General features: G+C 44.3%; 1 protein-coding gene across 2 annotated transcripts in view; it reads right to left on the bottom strand.

Moving 5' to 3' along the window:
* Window positions 1–19535, bottom strand: part of LOC132871723 (fizzy-related protein homolog) — a 37695-nt gene extending 18160 nt beyond the window's left edge. Inside the window, exons 1-7 of one of the 2 annotated variants that reach the window (XM_060906170.1) lie at window positions 19442–19535; window positions 15885–15974; window positions 8768–8896; window positions 8603–8666; window positions 3825–3958; window positions 2224–2306; window positions 24–207 (exon numbers count right to left, since the gene is read on the bottom strand). In XM_060906170.1, the coding sequence (XP_060762153.1) occupies window positions 24–207; window positions 2224–2306; window positions 3825–3958; window positions 8603–8666; window positions 8768–8896; window positions 15885–15956 (666 nt within the window). In that variant the 5' untranslated portion in view covers window positions 15957–15974; window positions 19442–19535. The remainder of the gene's footprint in view (window positions 1–23; window positions 208–2223; window positions 2307–3824; window positions 3959–8602; window positions 8667–8767; window positions 8897–15884; window positions 15975–19441) is intronic. The other variant, XM_060906171.1, reaches the window with a different exon arrangement.
* Window positions 19536–20244: the final 709 nt, after the last annotated feature.

Here is a 20244-nt window from a genome sequence, read left to right as displayed (position 1 = left end):
ATACGCATCAAGCGCGCACATACCTGGCTGGTGCAGGCACTCCACAGGTACACGCAGGTGCCGAGGCCGACGCTGAGGACATTTAAAGATGACCAGTCCACCAGATTGAGGTAAAAGTCGTCCTGCAGCTCCGGGGCATCCAAGACCTTAAAGGGAATCTTGGAAATCTTGCGCATGGGCTTCCGTGGAGATCTTAACAACTTCTGACTTCAAGGTTTATGGGAGACACATGAGAAAATGCGTCAAAATACAGAAAAGCAAACATCAACAATTAAAGAACTCTGCTTCACAGAGGAGCCTGGGGTGGGGGGGAAGAAAAATAAGAAATTTTCACCTGGACATGTAGAATTTGGCAATTACAATTTCCCCAAAACTGGCACATTCTGACTGAACCGAGAAAATTACTGAATTTAAATCAAACAGCAGCAGCATGGTTCTTGGTAAATACTGCAAGGACACATTTCATTCGAGTGCAGACAGACAGTGTTCCTAGAATTCTGACATCTGTGTTATTTACAAACATCTGTTCTCAAGCTGTCTGCATACTGCAAAGCAACTGCTAGGTTAATCATAAGAGTCATTATTTTTTTCCCTCAAAAAATTTTTCTTCATGTCCTAATTGTTATTTACATGTTGACTTTTTGAGCTCTTAATTTGCTGTGGGTTTCGCAAGTAAATTTTACCAACGTATTGTGGATGATCTTATCTGCAAGGGTTTAATGATACATGGATGAATAACTTTCAGCCAAGTTGGGTCTTTTGAAAACTTTACTTGCAGAGATATTACATGGCGAAGAATCGAAAACTAGACGAAAATAAAACTTTTCAGCAGACACACCGTCGGCGCAGCTGCGCGTTTTTTAAAAAGCAAGTGCTGACATGTGGCAATGATTAATTAAAGTAGTAGAACGAAGGTATTAGTAAGAAAAAGTTGCTTTGATGCACTATTTCCCACATAGCCACAAGTAAAATATATAGACTTGAGGTGAAACACTTCTGTTAACTTATTTTAGTGTCATGGCTTCAGTGCAAAGCCAAAAAAAAAAAAAAAAAAAGCCGGATACGATTGGCTCTTTTTCTTTAATAAAAAAAAAAAAAAAAAAAAAAAAACACCCACAGACCTCAACACAGATTAGTCCACTTTCTGACTGAAACTGATACTTTTGGTTTGGTGTATTTTCAGACTGCACATAATTAAACCAGAAAGCCATCAGATGAGGGGCATCGAAGCCTACACGCTTTTTCATTTATTGGTCAGAAATACAACCCCAATTCCAAAAAATTAAGGACGTTAAGTTAATAAAAACAGAATGCAATCATTTGCTGCTCATGGAAATCCTACACGTCATTGAAAATAGTACAAAGATAACATATCAATGTTGAAACTGAGAAATTTTATTGTGTTTCGAAAAATGTGCTCATTTGGAATTTGATGTCAGCAACACATTTTAAAAAAGTTGGGACAGGGGCATGTTCATCACTGTGTTGCATCACTCCTACTTTTAACGACACTGAACATTTGGGAACTGAGGAGACCAACTGTTATATAGTTTTGAAAGAGAAATGCTGTCCCATTCTTGCCCGAGATACAATTTCAGCTGCTCAACAGTTCGGGGTCTCCTTTGTCGTATTTTGCGCTTCATAACACGCCAAATGGGAGACAGGTCTGGACTGCAGGCAGGCCAGTTTAGCACCTGGACTCTTACTATGGAGCCATGCAGGTTTAATAATGTGCAGAAAGCAGTTTGGCATTGTTTTGCTGAAAGAAGGAAGGTCTTCCCTGAAAAAGACTGTCTGGATGGCAGCATATTGCTCAGTTTCAGCTCAAATTTCTCGGTTTCAACATTTGATATGTTGTCTTTGTACCAGTTTCAATTAAATATACAGTTTCCACAATTTGCAAATCTTCACATTCTGTTTTTATATGTTTTAACCAGTGTCCCGACTTTTTTGGAATTGGAGCTGTAGATGAATAACATTTAAAAAAACAGTTATTTTATTGCACTGTGGGGTTTTTTGTTCATTTTTCTTTCTTCATTGGTCCAGCTATCTGCAGTTCGACAGCTCTGCCCTGTGGCTCAGTTTAGCATGTCACTAATAACTCTACATTTTGGTCATTTTTTCTGCCCAAACCCGAGTTCCTCTTCCTGCAATTGATTTAATGTGTATATTCCCATTTGGCTGAACTAATTCTTATTCCGAAAGGTTCTGAAGGATTCTTACCTGTTACTGCTGACAGGTGAGAGGGAGTAAGGAGAGACACTGTTGCCATCATCAGGGAGTGGGCGCTTGGCACGTAGTGAATACTACAACACAAAGACAACTCGAAATCAATATATCATACACGAGTTTATGTTGCATTCATTACAGACAATAATGAATTATAAAACGTTGACCAGAAGCAGACGTTCTACACATTTCTGGACATAAAAATCATCATTTAGTAATGAAGCAACAAACATGCTAAGCTACAAAAGCTTCTCGAAGAAGAGAAAACACGCAGGCAGTAGGTTACCTACACACTCAAGGCCATTCTACATTCTACAACTCCTCCTCATGTCATTCAATCTCAAGGTGGATCAACTAGGCAGCTTGTGTGTGTGTGGTTTATGTGCATATAAGTATTTACATTTGACTTAATACAGAAGTTTGAAGTTGGAGCTCACCATTTCCCACCTTTGCACATTCAAGTTATAATGTGCTTGCGCCAACAGATACTGACTGGCAAGAGCGTATAGATGAGGCGAGGCGCATAAGGCTTCAGAAATTCTCGTAATTCGTAATTCTTCTTCTTCCGGGTTTGCGGTGTTCACAGATCCCAGCGCGCTCGCGGGGCGTGTGTGGGCATGTGAGGACACTCCTCCTCACCAATCAGTGCACAGGGAAGTGTCTGCTCACGCCCCCAACCTCACTCGGCACGGCTTGGCTCGCTTCAGCCCCACTCCAAAACGGTGCGAGTTTTAGGGGCTAAGCAGGGCTGAAGCGAGCTGAGTCGTGCTGGTTTTTGGTAGTCGAAACGCGAGCCGTGTCGGGCTGAAGTGAGCTGAAAAAGGGTAGTGGAAAAGGGCCATATGATGTTCTTTAATAAGAAAAAATGAACAAGATCAACTGTGAGCTACTGCTCACTTGCGCATCCCCCCGCTCTCATCAGAATGCAAGCAATCGAAGGAATAGGACACTTATGAATGTTGACTTCAACAAATAATTAACCCTGAAACAAGTAAAAGAGCAGTGTTCTCCCCAGGGATTTCAAATAGCATCCTGGTAAACTGTCATTTTGAAATAGCGTCAAAATTCACCCTACATGTTTCGTAAATACATTCAGTCGGTAAAAAGGAAGTCGATGTGCCCTGAAAACGGTATAGAACCCCAAGCTGAAGTTTGGTACCAAGTGGCTATGATTTGTGGTTGCTGAGAAAAAGGGTGTTTCAGATGGATGGAAATACGGATGGACAGAGGTAAACCAGTATACCACCCCCCTTCGGAGCGGGAGTATAACAATTATTGTAACTGTTGACAAATTGCTGTGGTATAAGAGGAATAAAACACTTCAGGAGGTGCTGAAAAATAATCAAGCAGTGCAGCATTGATTATTTTCCTCGAACAGCATGCCCAGTCATGTTTTATGCTTTACTTGACAGCTTGAGTGTGAGCAACCATGCTGAGCTGGTATCATACACTAAACTCAAACTCTTATTTGAGAACACCTTTCCAACTAGGAATTCTCAGTGTTTTCTTATTTTTCCCCCTGGTCTGAAGTCGTAAATTCAGAGTTTTGCACCCTAGCTGAATGAAGCAGTAGACAATATCCTTTTGGCACTTACACTAAACAGACTTGTCTTCTCAAGTGTAGAGGGTTGCAGCCGCCTGTCCTCCGCCTGAGGGTCCTGCACTTTCTCGATGCCGGCTCCCAGCAGCTCGTTTTTCAGTAGCGCGCTGTATGCCAGGCCATCTACTGCTGAGGAGAGGGGACATGTAAAATATCAAGCTATACTTTTGTGCTTTTTTTTTTTTAAACACTAGCCATTCAGAGACATACACATACACACAACTGTGTAAAAGTCTTAGTCACCTTATTTTTTTTTATATTAACTTTGTTATAGCTTTCTATTTTATGACTTCTACATTATCAAGTCAGTACAAAAACATTTGAGAGTTCCAAACGTTCATTTTCAAGCACAAAATTAAATGCTACAGAAAAAAAGTTTGTACCTGAGCAAAATATTACATAAGAGACCACTTTTCAGATTAAAAAACAATGAAGGCCACTGGGCTTTGGTGCAAAATTAAGTATGACAGTCAGTGTACAAAAGAACTGTGGCTGGTTCTGCAAGCAGCTCAGTAAAACCTACAGCTCATTTCCTTATAAAACAGCACTCATTGTATCCGAGACCGCTTTTTTTTTTTTTTTTTTAAAGCAAAGGGTCATCTCACACCAAATATTGACTTTCATTTATTATGGCTTACTGCTGTTTATAGTATTTTTCAAGATGTTTGTCATATACACAATAACAGACACAGCAGTTTATTATTGGGTAATGAAATTCTTATTTTGCAACTGCCTGACCAAACTATGCTTACCAATATAAAAAGAAATACAAGATATGAAATATAAAATAAAGTGCATATGGGATGCAAAATATAAAATGAAAAATGAAGATAACTTTAAAAAAAAAAAAAAAAAAAAAGGAGAGGCAAACAATGTGCAAACAGAGGTAGATGTACTGTGCAATGTCTTGTGCAAAATTGCTAACATAATCCGTGGTTCAAAGCCTGATGGAAATATAGAGGTAGATGGTGATTATAATCCGCTGAAACATTTTATTTCATATTTTTAAGCCATTTTTGGTTTACAGCATTTCTTTACATGTGCCGAAGACTCTTGCACATTTCTGGACATATATATGCTGATTACCATAGCAAATCAATTTGCAGCTTGATCTCATCCCCATAAAAGGAATCATAAGGACCCTACTTGTTAGTGTCCATCTAGCTATCTATATTAGGTTATGTAAATGTTTAGTTACTGCAATTAAAGCAATTTGGTACAACGGCGGCTTATCCCTTGCGCCATACTTAAAACTTAATTTTATAGCGTGATCACTAAATAGCTTACACTTTAACACTAGTTATTTAGCTAGATAATACCTTGTGTTGCTGTGCCTTAGGTATGCAAGTTTAGCTCATCTAATCTATTTCCTAAAGTCTCCTAAACTTTTTTCCTCCCCAATTCCCACCCACCAGCCAGCCAGCTAGCTCTCCATCACACATCACATGACTGCTACCAACCAGGAAGAGTGAAGGCTAACACATACGACCTCCAAGATACATGAAACCAACCAGCCAACCCCCCCCCCAAAAAAAACACCAAAAACTGATGCTCATGCAGCATGACAGAGCAGCATAAAGTGCTGTTTACCCTCTTCCTCATACATCAGCTCACAGCGAGTCCATTATTTCTTTTTATTACTCAAACACTTCCAACACTGTTATGCTGCCCTGTCATGCTGTACGAGCATCAGTTTGGGGGGGCTGGTTGGTTTCATGTATCTTGGAGGTCGTATGTGTTAGCCTTCACCCTTCCCGGTTGGTAGCGGTCATGTGATGGGGCGGCATGGTGGTGCAAGTGGTTAGCACTGTCGTCTCACAGCAGTTCGAGCCCAGCGGCAGCCTTTGTGTGTGGAGTTTGCATGTTCTCCCCGTGTCTGTGTGGGTTTCCTCCGAGTACTCCGGTTTCCCCCACAGTTCAAAGACATACAGTTAGGTTAATATGGGACGGCCTTGGACTGAGGTGCCCTTGAGCGAGGCACCTAACTCCCAACTGCTCCCCGGGTGCTGTTAGCATGGCTGCCCACTGCTCTGGGTATGTGTGTGTGCTCATCGCTCATGTGTGTGCATGCATGTGTCTGTTCACTGCTTCAGATGGGTTAAATGCAAAGAGGAATTTCACAAGTGTGAGATGAATAAAGTTGTTCTTCTCTTATTCTTCTAAAAGTATTGCATTTCAAAGTCAATTTGAGCAACCTTCTCATCAGCATAGTCACCGCCACCAAGGAGGTTATGTTTTCAGTGCAGTTTGTGTCTGCAAGTCTGACTGCACGAAACTCACCAACCCGATTTCCATGAAACTTGGTGGAAGTGTGTGGAATGGGCAAAGGAAGAACCCAGTAAATTTGAGTGGATCCAAGTCACAGGGCGGATCCACAATGTTACATTACATCTTACAATCCAGTAGATGTGAAGTAAAGTTCATTGGTCTGTCCCATCAATTATCCGACAGGGGAAGCTCCAGCAAATTCAAGCTGGCTTCAGGGGAGAGGCAGGGTACAACCTGGGCAGGTCACGAATCTACTGCGGTGATAACCACCCACACTTACACCTATGGGCAATTTAGGGCCTGTTTACACGAGGACGCTGTCGGGTAAAAACGACTAAATATTTTTATCAGAAGTGCCTTTCGTTTACACGGGGACGGCGTTTCCGAGGCTGAAAAACGGATAAAATTGAAAACGCCTTCCAAAGTGGATAAGTTAAAAACGGCCCCCGTTGCATATCCGTCTAAACTACCCAATACGCAAAACTCTGCTCGGATCTGCTCACGTCGGGTACGCGTTTACGTCATACATGTGTCATATACTGCACATGCCAGCCCGGGAAGTAAGAAAGTAAGTAAAAAAGTAAGAGCATGTCTGATTACATCGATCCAACGGACCTTCAAGCTGCTCTGTGTTTTAATGCAGTAGATGTGTTTTCCTGCTCACCCGCCCGGCTGGAGCTCCTCAGTTTGGTGTCGCCAAGTTACACACGCACGCATGCACGCGCGCGCCGCCTATTCAAGCCGCTCGTGAAACCATAAACCCGAGACTGAAAACAAAACTAGCAGCCGAACGGATTTATTTTGCTGAGATGGACACTGCCTTTTCTCTTCTTCACTGAAACAAGAGTGAGTGTTACTTAATAAAGGCAGATTAAAAGAGTTTCGGTTTGCTCCTGCTCCTCCCTCGAGCACTACAGTACCTCAGCCGGACCGGTGTTCTGTAAAGTTATCCTAGCAAGTTCTCATACAGACCGTTTTATTATTTAAAACAAGTCATTACAAATTATTTGACTCGGCCAAAGACTCGACCAATACGCATAAAACATAAAAATCGGCAAATGCGTGAAACTCTCACCGATTTTCTATCAGCCCAGCTGATCGGTGGGACAAAACTACTGTTAAGTTTTCCTACCCTCCTGGATTTCACGCATGTGTAGTAGGCTTGGTAGGATAACTTGACAGAACAGCGGCACAGATGTGCAGATCAGACAAGACAGAAGATGTTGCGCATGCGTGCAGACATAGCGGAGACATTTATGCGTCACCGTATAGACGCAGATTTCCTCCTTGAAAATGGTCATGTAGACGTGGAAAAAAGTGAGAACGAAAATGGACTTTTGCGTTTTTGTTTTATACCGTCCCCGTGTAAAGTGGGCCTTAGAGTAGCCACTTGACCTAATCCACATCTTTGGACTGTGGGAGGAAACTGGAGCACCTAGAGGACACCCACGCAGGCACAAGGAGAACATGCAAACTCCACACAGAAAGGCACCGGTCAGTTGCAAAGTTAGAACCTGGAATGTTCTTGCTGTGCAGCAACAGTGCAAATCACTGTACCACCATGCTAACCCTCAGTCAAGTTCAACCGTTACAAAACACAGCCAATGTAGAAATATGATGCTGCGTCGCCTTGAACATTCACAGGCACCAGGAACCCTCTGGGACGGAGACACACACACAATTCTCACAGCTTTGTAAATGTATCCGGACATATAAACTGGTTGCGGTTGCAGACGAGTCAGCTATTGTCCTTCCCAAGTGCTCTTCTACAGTAGTTTGGCGAATAAATTTAATCTTTAATAGTACTAGTAATAAATCCAAGCTAGCTTGTTAGCCAATACAACTCTTGAAAACAAAGCTGTCATGGTTACAAGATGTGCGTCACATGAGCTGATTTAGTTTTCCTTTTCACAAAAAAAAAAAGTCAGAGTGTGAACAAAGCTGCAACGTCTATCAGAACAATCTAAATACTGCATCTTCACAAGGTCAGTGAAGCCTCGCAGCTACTTCGAGCTGGAAAAAAAAAAAAAAAAAAGATGAAAGGAACGAAAACCACCAAAAGCCATGAAAAAAGTAAGAAAAGCAGGATGCAAGAAAGGACACTGGAACCAGAAGGAATCCAAATGACAGACAGAAGCAGGGAAATGAGGAAGAAGAGACAGATCAACAAACAGAAGGACAGGACGGGGTGAACGAGTGCACTGGAGACAAACTAGAATCCAGTTGCCATGGTAACCAGGCTGCCATAAGGGAGGCCTTGTCTGAATGTTTTGAGATGAGAACATGTTCGGATTAAGTGGGCTATTCTATGCTGATGTACAGCCCCACACACGTGAACTACGCAATAGCTTAGTAGTCGACTGTTTATATTCTGCAGCATGGAGTAGAGCCTGCTGTGCAGAACCAACACACACCGCTAGTGCATCAAACTCCATTAGATGTTCAGACAAAAGGGAAAAGAATAATGGAATTAATTACAGGGGTGAAAATAACACCCAGCCTTACCTTTACCGTTGTCTGACGTGCCGTCTTTTGTCTTCCTGTTTTGATTGTGCGACTTCTCGTTTTCCTGAGAATGCAATAAATCATTGCAATAATGAATAACTGGGAGTTCTATGCATAATCAGAGCTTGAGAAACTGAAAATAGAGCTGATGGTTTGCAACCATACATTTATGCGGTGGAAGTTGACACTCCAGTTGGCGCCGGCTCGGGATGGGATGAACCGATCTCCGTGTTTACTTGGTGAGGACAGAGGCGGCTTGGCGGGGGTCAGTGCACATGTGACCTCTGTGGCTTTCTGTAGGGAAACAGGAGGTTTCTCAAATTCAGCTTCTGGAGTTAGTGAATTGAACTTTTGAGGTTTGGTTAGATTTTGCTCCCAAAATGCAACCCATCAAGTTGAATAACAATTATTATACATACAGGACACTTTTTCGATAGAATAAAAACATGTGGGTTGGGGCGTCGTGGCTCAGGTGGATAAGGCGCCATACCATAAATCTGGGGACCCGGGTTCGATTCCGACCCGAGGTCATTTCCCGATCCCTCCCCGTCTCTCTCTCCCGCTCATTTCCTGTCTCTACATGGTCCTATCCAATAACGGTGAAAAAAGCCCCCAAAAATATCTTTTAAAAAAAAAAAAAAAAACACGTGTTCTATTCCCTTCTAGTGTGTTTCATTCATTTGGTTTGATAGCATGCAATATTGTTAGCATATCGCTTATCCTGTGTGTATTACGTCACTCTACCCAATAGAGCATGAGCATTGAATATAGTTTATGCTATTGCACGGTTGTCAAGACATGACGTCACACGGAGATGTAAAACTTCTGCGCTAGCGAGCGACAACTTATAAACAAACATGGCCACCAGGTTTGCGTCATTAAATACGGAAGATTTTGAGAGAACTTTGAAAGACGCGTTGAACACGCAAAAAGGAATAATGTATTATAATAATAATCTGCCTTTTTTCCATGGTATATCAGATATATTCCATTCAGCTACTCATCTTTGACTCGTTCAGTATCATGCTAGCTGAATGGAATATGTCTGATATACCACTCAACGCCAGCCAATATTGTTTAAATATTAATATGAAGGACAATATACATACTTTCAAAATATAATTACTTTACACATACAGTACCAGTCTAAAGTTTGGACACACCTAATTTAATGTGGTTTTTTTTAAATTATTATTAATTAAAAGACACTTTATATCTTACAGTAATAATGGACTCTCTCTTAGTTGAGCGGTTCTTGACATAATATGGATTACTACAGTTGTGGAATAGGGCTATTTACTGTATTTATTATTTACTGTTTTGGTCTCAAACACATTAAGGCGGCAAGAGACTCGTCCACCAACTTTTGACGAGGCACCTGTTAATTGAAAAGCATTCCAGGGGACGACCTCATGAAGCTGGTTAAGATAATGCCAATAGTGTTCAAAGCGTCATCACGGTAAACGCTGGCTACTTTGAAGAATCTAAAATATGAAACATTTAACACTTTGTTACCCACATAATTCCACATACGTTCCAGATGTTATTTCATAGTTTTGAGGTCTTCAGTATTGTTCTACACTGTAGAAAATAGTCAAGACGTAGAAAAGTCTATGACAGGCCGTGCTGTTACGTGGAAATAATACAGCTACACATCAGGGTTCTACGATGTGGTCCGATGTGAAGAGTTACTGTTCCCACTCCGGGGTGTGTTATATACTGTAAGGAATAACCCAGGTGGTTATATGATTATACACGCCAGGGGGAGAGAATATGTGGCGGGAATATGTGGCACGACACACAAGGAGGAGTAGACTGGAGTGTTATTCTGCTTATATCACAGCAACTGATCAATGATAAGTGTTTATCAACAAATGACATGTTACATACTTTTATAGTTTATTGAGTCAATGTTGGAGAACATCTGAGAGACAAGTTAGCGCCGGTCATCACTACACTGTTTATCACAGAGATATTCCTTCACCATCCTCTCTCCTCCTTTCTCTTTCCCCCTCACCTTGCTTTCTTTCTTGCCTTCTCTCCCCCCTTCTTTCTTGCCTTCTCTCCCCCCTTCTTTCTTGCCTTCTCTCCCGCCCTCTTTCTTGCCTTCTCTCCCGCCCTCTTTCTTGCCTTCTCTCCCGCCCTCTTTCTTGCCTTCTCTCCCGCCCTCTTTCTTGCCTTCTCTCCCGCCCTCTTTCTTGCCTTCTCTCCCGCCCTCTTTCTTGCCTTCTCTCCCGCCCTCTTTCTTGCCTTCTCTCCCGCCCTCTTTCTTGCCTTCTCTCCCGCCCTCTTTCTTGCCTTCTCTCCCGCCCTCTTTCTTGCCTTCTCTCCCGCCCTCTTTCTTGCCTTCTCTCCCGCCCTCTTTCTTGCCTTCTCTCCCGCCCTCTTTCTTGCCTTCTCTCCCGCCCTCTTTCTTGCCTTCTCTCCCGCCCTCTTTCTTGCCTTCTCTCCCGCCCTCTTTCTTGCCTTCTCTCCCGCCCTCTTTCTTGCCTTCTCTCCCCCCTTCTTTCTTGCCTTCTCTCCCGCCTTCTCTCCCGCCCTCTTTCTTGCCTTCTCTCCCCCCTTCTTTCTTGCCTTCTCTCCCGCCTTCTCTCCCGCCCTCTTTCTTGCCTTCTCTCCCGCCCTCTTTCTTGCCTTCTCTCCCGCCCTCTTTCTTGCCTTCTCTCCCGCCCTCTTTCTTGCCTTCTCTCCCGCCCTCTTTCTTGCCTTCTCTCCCCCCTTCTTTCTTGCCTTCTCTCCCCCCTTCTTTCTTGCCTTCTCTCCCCCCTTCTTTCTTGCCTTCTCTCCCCCCTTCTTTCTTGCCTTCTCTCCCGCCCTCTTTCTTGCCTTCTCTCCCGCCCTCTTCTTGCCTTCTCTCCCCCCTTCTTTCTTGCCTTCTCTCCCGCCCTCTTTCTTGCCTTCTCTCCCGCCCTCTTTCTTGCCTTCTCTCCCCCCTTCTTTCTTGCCTTCTCTCCCCCCTTCTTTCTTGCCTTCTCTCCCCCCTTCTTTCTTGCCTTCTCTCCCCCCTTCTTTCTTGCCTTCTCTCCCCCCTTCTTTCTTGCCTTCTCTCCCCCCTTCTTTCTTGCCTTCTCTCCCCCCTTCTTTCTTGCCTTCTCTCCCCCCTTCTTTCTTGCCTTCTCTCCCCCCTTCTTTCTTGCCTTCTCTCCCCCCTCTTTCTTGCCTTCTCTCCCCCCTCTTTCTTGCCTTCTCTCCCCCCTCTTTCTTGCCTTCTCTCCCCCCTTCTTTCTTGCCTTCTCTCCCGCCCTCTTTCTTGCCTTCTCTCCCGCCCTCTTTCTTGCCTTCTCTCCCGCCCTCTTTCTTGCCTTCTCTCCCGCCCTCTTTCTTGCCTTCTCTCCCGCCCTCTTTCTTGCCTTCTCTCCCGCCCTCTTTCTTGCCTTCTCTCCCGCCCTCTTTCTTGCCTTCTCTCCCGCCCTCTTTCTTGCCTTCTCTCCCCCCTTCTTTCTTGCCTTCTCTCCCCCCTTCTTTCTTGCCTTCTCTCCCCCCTTCTTTCTTGCCTTCTCTCCCGCCCTCTTTCTTGCCTTCTCTCCCCCCTTCTTTCTTGCCTTCTCTCCCGCCCTCTTTCTTGCCTTCTCTCCCGCCCTCTTTCTTGCCTTCTCTCCCGCCCTCTTTCTTGCCTTCTCTCCCCCCTTCTTTCTTGCCTTCTCTCCCGCCCTCTTTCTTGCCTTCTCTCCCGCCCTCTTTCTTGCCTTCTCTCCCGCCCTCTTTCTTGCCTTCTCTCCCGCCCTCTTTCTTGCCTTCTCTCCCCCCTTCTTTCTTGCCTTCTCTCCCCCCTTCTTTCTTGCCTTCTCTCCCGCCCTCTTTCTTGCCTTCTCTCCCGCCCTCTTTCTTGCCTTCTCTCCCGCCCTCTTTCTTGCCTTCTCTCCCCCCTTCTTTCTTGCCTTCTCTCCCCCCTTCTTTCTTGCCTTCTCTCCCGCCCTCTTTCTTGCCTTCTCTCCCGCCCTCTTCTTGCCTTCTCTCCCCCCTTCTTTCTTGCCTTCTCTCCCGCCCTCTTTCTTGCCTTCTCTCCCGCCCTCTTTCTTGCCTTCTCTCCCCCCTTCTTTCTTGCCTTCTCTCCCCCCTTCTTTCTTGCCTTCTCTCCCCCCTTCTTTCTTGCCTTCTCTCCCCCCTTCTTTCTTGCCTTCTCTCCCCCCTTCTTTCTTGCCTTCTCTCCCCCCTTCTTTCTTGCCTTCTCTCCCCCCTTCTTTCTTGCCTTCTCTCCCCCCTTCTTTCTTGCCTTCTCTCCCCCCTTCTTTCTTGCCTTCTCTCCCCCCTTCTTTCTTGCCTTCTCTCCCCCCTTCTTTCTTGCCTTCTCTCCCCCCTTCTTTCTTGCCTTCTCTCCCCCCTTCTTTCTTGCCTTCTCTCCCCCCTTCTTTCTTGCCTTCTCTCCCCCCTTCTTTCTTGCCTTCTCTCCCCCCTTCTTTCTTGCCTTCTCTCCCCCCTTCTTTCTTGCCTTCTCTCCCCCCTTCTTTCTTGCCTTCTCTCCCCCCTTCTTTCTTGCCTTCTCTCCCCCCTTCTTTCTTGCCTTCTCTCCCCCCTTCTTTCTTGCCTTCTCTCCCCCCTTCTTTCTTGCCTTCTCTCCCCCCTTCTTTCTTGCCTTCTCTCCCCCCTTCTTTCTTGCCTTCTCTCCCGCCCTCTTTCTTGCCTTCTCTCCCGCCCTCTTTCTTGCCTTCTCTCCCGCCCTCTTTCTTGCCTTCTCTCCCGCCCTCTTTCTTGCCTTCTCTCCCGCCCTCTTTCTTGCCTTCTCTCCCGCCCTCTTTCTTGCCTTCTCTCCCGCCCTCTTTCTTGCCTTCTCTCCCGCCCTCTTTCTTGCCTTCTCTCCCGCCCTCTTTCTTGCCTTCTCTCCCGCCCTCTTTCTTGCCTTCTCTCCCGCCCTCTTTCTTGCCTTCTCTCCCGCCCTCTTTCTTGCCTTCTCTCCCGCCCTCTTTCTTGCCTTCTCTCCCCCCCTCTTTCTTGCCTTCTCTCCCCCCCTCTTTCTTGCCTTCTCTCCCGCCTTCTCTCTTGCCTTCTCTCCCCCCTTCTCTCTTGCCTTCTCTCCCCCCTTCTCTCTTGCCTTCTCTCCCGCCCTCTCTCTTGCCTTCTCTCCCGCCCTCTCTCTTGCCTTCTCTCCCGCCCTCTCTCTTGCCTTCTCTCCCGCCCTCTCTCTTGCCTTCTCTCCCGCCCTCTCTCTTGCCTTCTCTCCCGCCCTCTTTCTTGCCTTCTCTCCCGCCCTCTTTCTTGCCTTCTCTCCCGCCCTCTTTCTTGCCTTCTCTCCCCCCCCCTCTTTCTTGCCTTCTCTCCCCCCCTCTTTCTTGCCTTCTCTCCCCCCCTCTTTCTTGCCTTCTCTCCCCCCCTCTTTCATGCCTTCTCTCCCCCCCTCTTTCATGCCTTCTCTCCCGCCCTCTTTCTTGCCTTCTCTCCCGCCCTCTTTCTTGCCTTCTCTCCCCCCCTCTTTCATGCCTTCTCTCCCCCCCTCTTTCATGCCTTCTCTCCCGCCCTCTTTCTTGCCTTCTCTCCCGCCCTCTTTCTTGCCTTCTCTCCCGCCCTCTTTCTTGCCTTCTCTCCCGCCCTCTTTCTTGCCTTCTCTCCCGCCCTCTTTCTTGCCTTCTCTCCCGCCCTCTTTCTTGCCTTCTCTCCCGCCCTCTTTCTTGCCTTCTCTCCCGCCCTCTTTCTTGCCTTCTCTCCCGCCCTCTTTCTTGCCTTCTCTCCCGCCCTCTTTCTTGCCTTCTCTCCCGCCCTCTTTCTTGCCTTCTCTCCCGCCCTCTTTCTTGCCTTCTCTCCCCCCTTCTTTCTTGCCTTCTCTCCCCCCCCTTTCTTGCCTTCTCTCCCGCCCTCTTTCTTGCCTTCTCTCCCGCCTTCTTTCTTGCCTTCTCTCCCCCCTTCTTTCTTGCCTTCTCTCCCCCCTTCTTTCTTGCCTTCTCTCCCCCCTTCTTTCTTGCCTTCTCTCCCCCTTCTTTCTTGCCTTCTCTCCATTCTCTATTTCTCTTCCTCCTTTCTCTCCCTTTCTCCTTCCTCTCCCTTTCTTTCTCCTTCCTTTTTCTCCCTTCTTTCTTGCTTTCTCTTTCTCCCCCTTTCCTTCTCTCCCTCCTTTTTCTCCCCTTTCCTTCATTTCTCTCCCCCTTTCTCTCCCTTTTTCATGCTCTCCCCTTTCTTTCTTGCTTTCTCTCCCCCTCCTCTCCCCTTTTTTGCTTTCTCTCCCCCCTTCCTTGCTTGCTTTCTCCCTCTCCCCCGCTCCTTTTTCTCCCCCTTTCCTTCTCTCTTGCTTTCTCTTTTTCTCCCCCCTTTCTTTCATGCTCTCCCCTCTCTTGCTTGCTCTCTCCCCCTTTCTCACTTTCTCCCCTTCCTTCCCTCTCCTTTCTTTCTCCCTCTCCCCCTCCTTTTTCTCCCCCTTTCTTTCTTGCTCTCCTCCTTTCCTTCTTTCTCTCTCCTTCTTTCTCTTGCTCTCCCCCTTTCTTTCTTGCTTTCTCCCTCTCTCCCCCTCCTTTTTCTCACCCTTTTTTCTTTCTCTCTCCCCCTACATCAATGATTACACATTTTACTTTGTTAAACACTTTTTTTTAAACCTGTTTATTAGTCTTGATTATATTAAGCATCTGTTTATAGTTATATGATAAATTGGTTCGGGCACTTTGTTAGGATGCCCCCTGGACACCTCCCAAGGGAGGTTCTCTAGGCATGCCCTATCGGGAGGAGACCCCGGGGCAGACCCAGGACACGCCGGAGAGATTACACCTCTCGACTGGCCTGGGAACACCTCAGTATTACCCCGGAAGAGCTGGTGGAGGTGGCCAGGGAGAGGAAAGTCTGGGCTGCTCTGCTTAGGCTGCTACCCCCCGACCCATATCCAGATAAGCGGTAGAAAATGGATGGATGAATCTGCTTTACAAGTCCCTGTGTATGAGCTGTTACTATAGAAACAACTATATTAGAATGAGCGCATTAAAACATCCTTCATGTTACAGCTGGAACTATTTTTCTGAGCCATGCTGTTATATGAAAATAATGCACACCAATCAGATTCGAGGATTATTCCTCTTATACCAAAGTGGTTTATTCCCAATTACAATTTTTATTTATCGAATTGATCGGTTTATTGTAATTGTAGGCAAATCACTGTGATATAAAAGGAATAAAACACGACATGCCATCATAGGAAAAATCTCCTCATTCTCTGAGAACAATGTGCCCAAGTCAGGGTTTTATCCCTTACTTACAGCAGGTGGGTGAGGAAAGTCAACAAAAAACAATTTCACAACCAAACTTCACCTGAATCACCTCCAATTCAAATTAAAACAATTCAAAATGTAGAGATTTAAGAGAGACTCACAATCATGGGGCTGGTGTTAGCATTCTGGATATTGATTTGTTGAAGCAGCCGCCGCTCGTACTGCTGGTCCATCACTGAACAGCACCAAATCTGAAACAATGACAAAAATATCATTGAGTATTTTTCCAGACAAGTGGTAAGGAAAGTAAAACCAACATAAAGTGTCTTCATGATTTAGTTAGTTGATTAGACATCTCTGGAACTGTACTGGAGGTGTCAGCACCATTCTTCAAAAAAATTTTTTTTTTCCCCACAGTTAGTGTTATGATGACGACAACAGGCATGAAAATCTATTTATGGAATCAGCACTAGCATGTCCAAGATACTAAAACTAGTTTTAAAAAAAAGCCACCCCAAGGAACTATTATTAGGATACATTTAATGCCATCCATATAATTCAGGCTTTTTACTCTCGTTCTGACTTTTAGTGCTTGAGTACACAATGTCAAAAAATGAGACTGTCTTTAAATATGCTGAAGTACAATAAGAAAACAAATCTAAACATTTAACTAATTACGCAGCATCCAAAGGGTCATAATGGGAACTTTTTTAGATACTTTTGCATTTACTTTCAATACTTGTGTTAACCCTTAAAAGTAGCAACAAAAAAATAAAGACAAATAAAAATTCCCATCATGACCCTTAGGGGGCTCCAGAGATGACAGCAAGAAAATACAAGCATCAGAAGTTGACACATCCCCCCCATGAAACCCCACTCCAAATTTTCCTAAGTTGAATAGGTTGCCATGGAAATACAGAAAAAATAAATAAATCACAGAAATCCCAAAAGGCACAACTGCTCTCATCACTTAAGATAACTGTCAGGTTTCATGAAAAAAATTCCTAATAGTTTGAGTTATGCTCCTGAAACAAACGCTTACAGATGGACGGACAGAGCGATAGCTATATCCCCCAGCATTATATGCCGAGGGGATAAAGAGTCAGAAGAGGTATTAATTTGTAACAAAACAGCTCCTTTTAAAAAGACGTTTTACTCATCACTACTTAAAACACTGGCAGTGGCGTCACAAAAATACCAAGCTGATCTTTCAATCTTGACAGTAAACGGATTTAAATCAGCAAAGTGACCACCCTCTGCTGTCCAGAAGGTCAAATGCAGCTGTAATGAAAATATCAAAAAGCTAATCCTGGTCCTCTTCTCATTCAGAGTTTCCTGACCATCGGGCCGTGTTACCGTAACAAGCCTCAACAATGTAGCAGTAAGATCACAAGGCTTCCTGAGGCAGATAACTGCTTTCTAACAAAAACATTTCTGATCATAAAGTATCAGCAGCCAACACTTGTAGCTTTTTGATTACAAATATTTTCGGTTCTAAAATCTGATTGGCTGAGCTGGGTTCGAAGCCATTCCACCACACACACACACACACACACACACACACACCCCTTAACTGTACGATTTTAATGCATTAATCCTAATCATTAAACCATCCTTCTGTCCACAGTAATTACCTAATTTTTGTTGCTTAGCAACCAAAACCTACTATTAACAGACTTAATTTCACGGCAGGAAAAAAAAAAAAAAAATCTTGTTGCGAATACAAGGTTATATGATCTCCTGAACACTAGATTTTATCATTTGTTTTTTTTTATCCCTCAAGAGGAAAACATCATACTTTTAACCACTTGCATTTATATTTCATGTTAACATCCGTGAAACAAGTTAGTTCCTGTTTTAACAGCCATAACCAGTCACTCCCTAACCAGACTTTTCTCCTCCTTTTAAAATTAACCAGGGGGAATGAATGAATGAATGAATAATCAGCTTGTCATGTAACACAGAAACTGGAAAGACTCTCCCGTTACAAAGTACTGATACTGGAGACTCCTTCCATAACTACTAAATAAACATCTTCATCGAAAAAGCAAAAACAGTTTTTATTAGCAGCTCATCCAGCCAACAGGCGAGGAGTTTATGCCATCATGTGCTGTCTGTTGTCCATGTAGTGTGGTCCACATTTCATGAAAATTACTTTTTCTCTCAATTCTTCACTGATTTTTATTCTTTTTGGCAGGAAGGTAGGTCTGCCTGGGGTGCATACAGCTTCTACCCAAATTTGCATAATTGCAATTAATAATGAAGATAGAGTAATTAAGCCCTAATGAGCAGTTTCCAGACACATCACTTCTCCCTCAATTCTTCACTGATTCTGATTCTTTCCAGCATGAGCATGGGGTGCATATAACTTCTACCCAGATTTGCTTAATTACAATTGTTAAAGTTATGGACTAATTAAGCCTTAATGAGCAGCTCGACCAAAAAAAAAAAAAAAAAAAAACCTTCTTGGTCAATTCCTCAACGTTTTGAATTCTTTCCAGCAAATAGGCAGGTATTCCTAGTGTATATAGCTTACACTTACAGTTGAATTTGTGTACTCTGATTCCCGAAAAAGGGGCGGTGCCAAGCAGCTCTCGGCTCTGTGGGCGGGACTAATCCTGATATTTCTAAAAGTGTTTAGGGATTTGTTAAACAATACAAATTGCACGAACCAAGTATTATAGAAAGCAAACAGCCTATGGGCATTTTAAAAAATAAAACCGGGGTGGATTTTATGTTCTGGGAATACAATTTTAAACAAACTTCACAAAAACATCAGCAAAGGGGATGAATAAATCTCAATATCTGGATTGAAACAGCAAGAACTGGAGAATGTTTATGGGTTAAATTTACTAAATATATAAAATGTTAAATATTTGAAAATGAACCAATGTGGAAGGAAACCTAGAAAAAAGCAGGACTGCTTTCTGCTCCAACACAAGTTTGTGTGAGGACTTCCGATTGACATGGCAACTACATCCTTAACTTCAATATCCAAATGAAACTTTAAAAAAAAAAGAAGCAGCTTTTTCAGAGGTTTTCTTTGTGGAAACCAGCCAAACGTGCTGACTGTCAGACACAAACTGCACCCATCAGAGAGAGAGACAGACAGACACACACACACTGCACCCGGATAGTTTGCACTTTACTGGGCGCAATTTCTCAATATTGTTTTCATTACTGCGCATGCTCCGCCTTTCCGATGCAGGTGCGTGACCATTGCTATGCAAGTATTTATAAATCCGCCATATTAAATTTTCATTTTCGCGGTACTTTACCGAGCCTAGCGGCGTTTGAACGAATTTAAGCGGGGGTTCCGGGACTACTATTAATAATATGGCAGTTTTATCAGCACTTGCATAGCAACGGTCACACACCTGCATCGGAAAGGCGAAGCATGCGCAGTAATGAAAACAATATGGCGGAACTGCGCCCAATAAAGTGCAAACTATCCCTGAAACCTGTTTTTTTTTTTTTTCAGTCATCAAAACTGGTGTTTGTCTGTGCTTTGGGATTGGTTGTTTGAGGGTTAGGGTGACTTTTCGCGTATTTTAGCGCCCGCTAAAGTGCAGTAGTCCCCGGGCAGCTAGCCATGTTAGCACAACACCACTAGCACAGAGTTCAAAGTGAACTAAATCAGTCACGGAACAAACAGCTCCACTCAGACAAAGCCGACTCGAGCTCAAAATACGGGATTTAATAAGACGACATACTGTACCTGACTTTTCGAGTTTACTCGATCACTCCGCCTGTGTGTTTAGAGGACAGATGTGAGATTCTTATTTTACAGAGCGCAAAGGATTGTGGGTACAGTGCTTACGTCACCGTTTTGCTTCGGAAGCTGCAGCAGTGTTTCCATGGTTACAGCAATAACGCCTATGTCTCAATATCTTATAAAATCCCGTCTTTAGAGGACACACCTGACCTCACCGAGTAAACTCCCCAAATCACTTCATTTGTGTGTTTAGCTGAGGATAGATCTGAGAAGATTGTTGTTCTACAGAGCGTAAAGGATTGTGGGTAGTGTACACTGATGACGTCGGCATCAGCACTATAATGACCGTGGGTAATATAGTGATGACGTCTGCATAGGGCAAGGAAGAGAACTTTAATAAATTTACATTTTATAGAAAAGAAACTATCCGTCCCAATGTTAAAAATATGACATCTGAACTCATTCCAAATAAATAAATAAGTCATTTTTAAATTCTGAAATATTTGTAAATACAGGGCGGCACAGTGGTGTAGTGGTTAGCGCTGTCACCTCACAGCAAGAAGGTCCGGGTTCGAGCCCCGTGGCCGGCGAGGGCCTTTCTGTGCGGAGTTTGCATGTTCTCCCCGTGTCCGCGTGGGTTTCCTCCGGGTGCTCCGGTTTCCCCCACAGTCCAAAGACATGCAGGTTAGGTTAACTGGTGACTCTAAATTGACCGTAGGTGTGAATGTGAGTGTGAATGGTTGTCTGTGTCTATGTGTCAGCCCTGTGATGACCTGGCGACTAGTCCAGGGTGTACCCCGCCTTTC

Source organism: Neoarius graeffei, chromosome 23 (genome assembly GCF_027579695.1).
Source record: "Neoarius graeffei isolate fNeoGra1 chromosome 23, fNeoGra1.pri, whole genome shotgun sequence".
Classification (NCBI taxonomy): Eukaryota; Metazoa; Chordata; class Actinopteri; order Siluriformes; family Ariidae; genus Neoarius; species Neoarius graeffei.
Note: the sequence above shows the minus strand (reverse complement) of the source record. Positions and strands in the feature narration are given on the sequence as shown.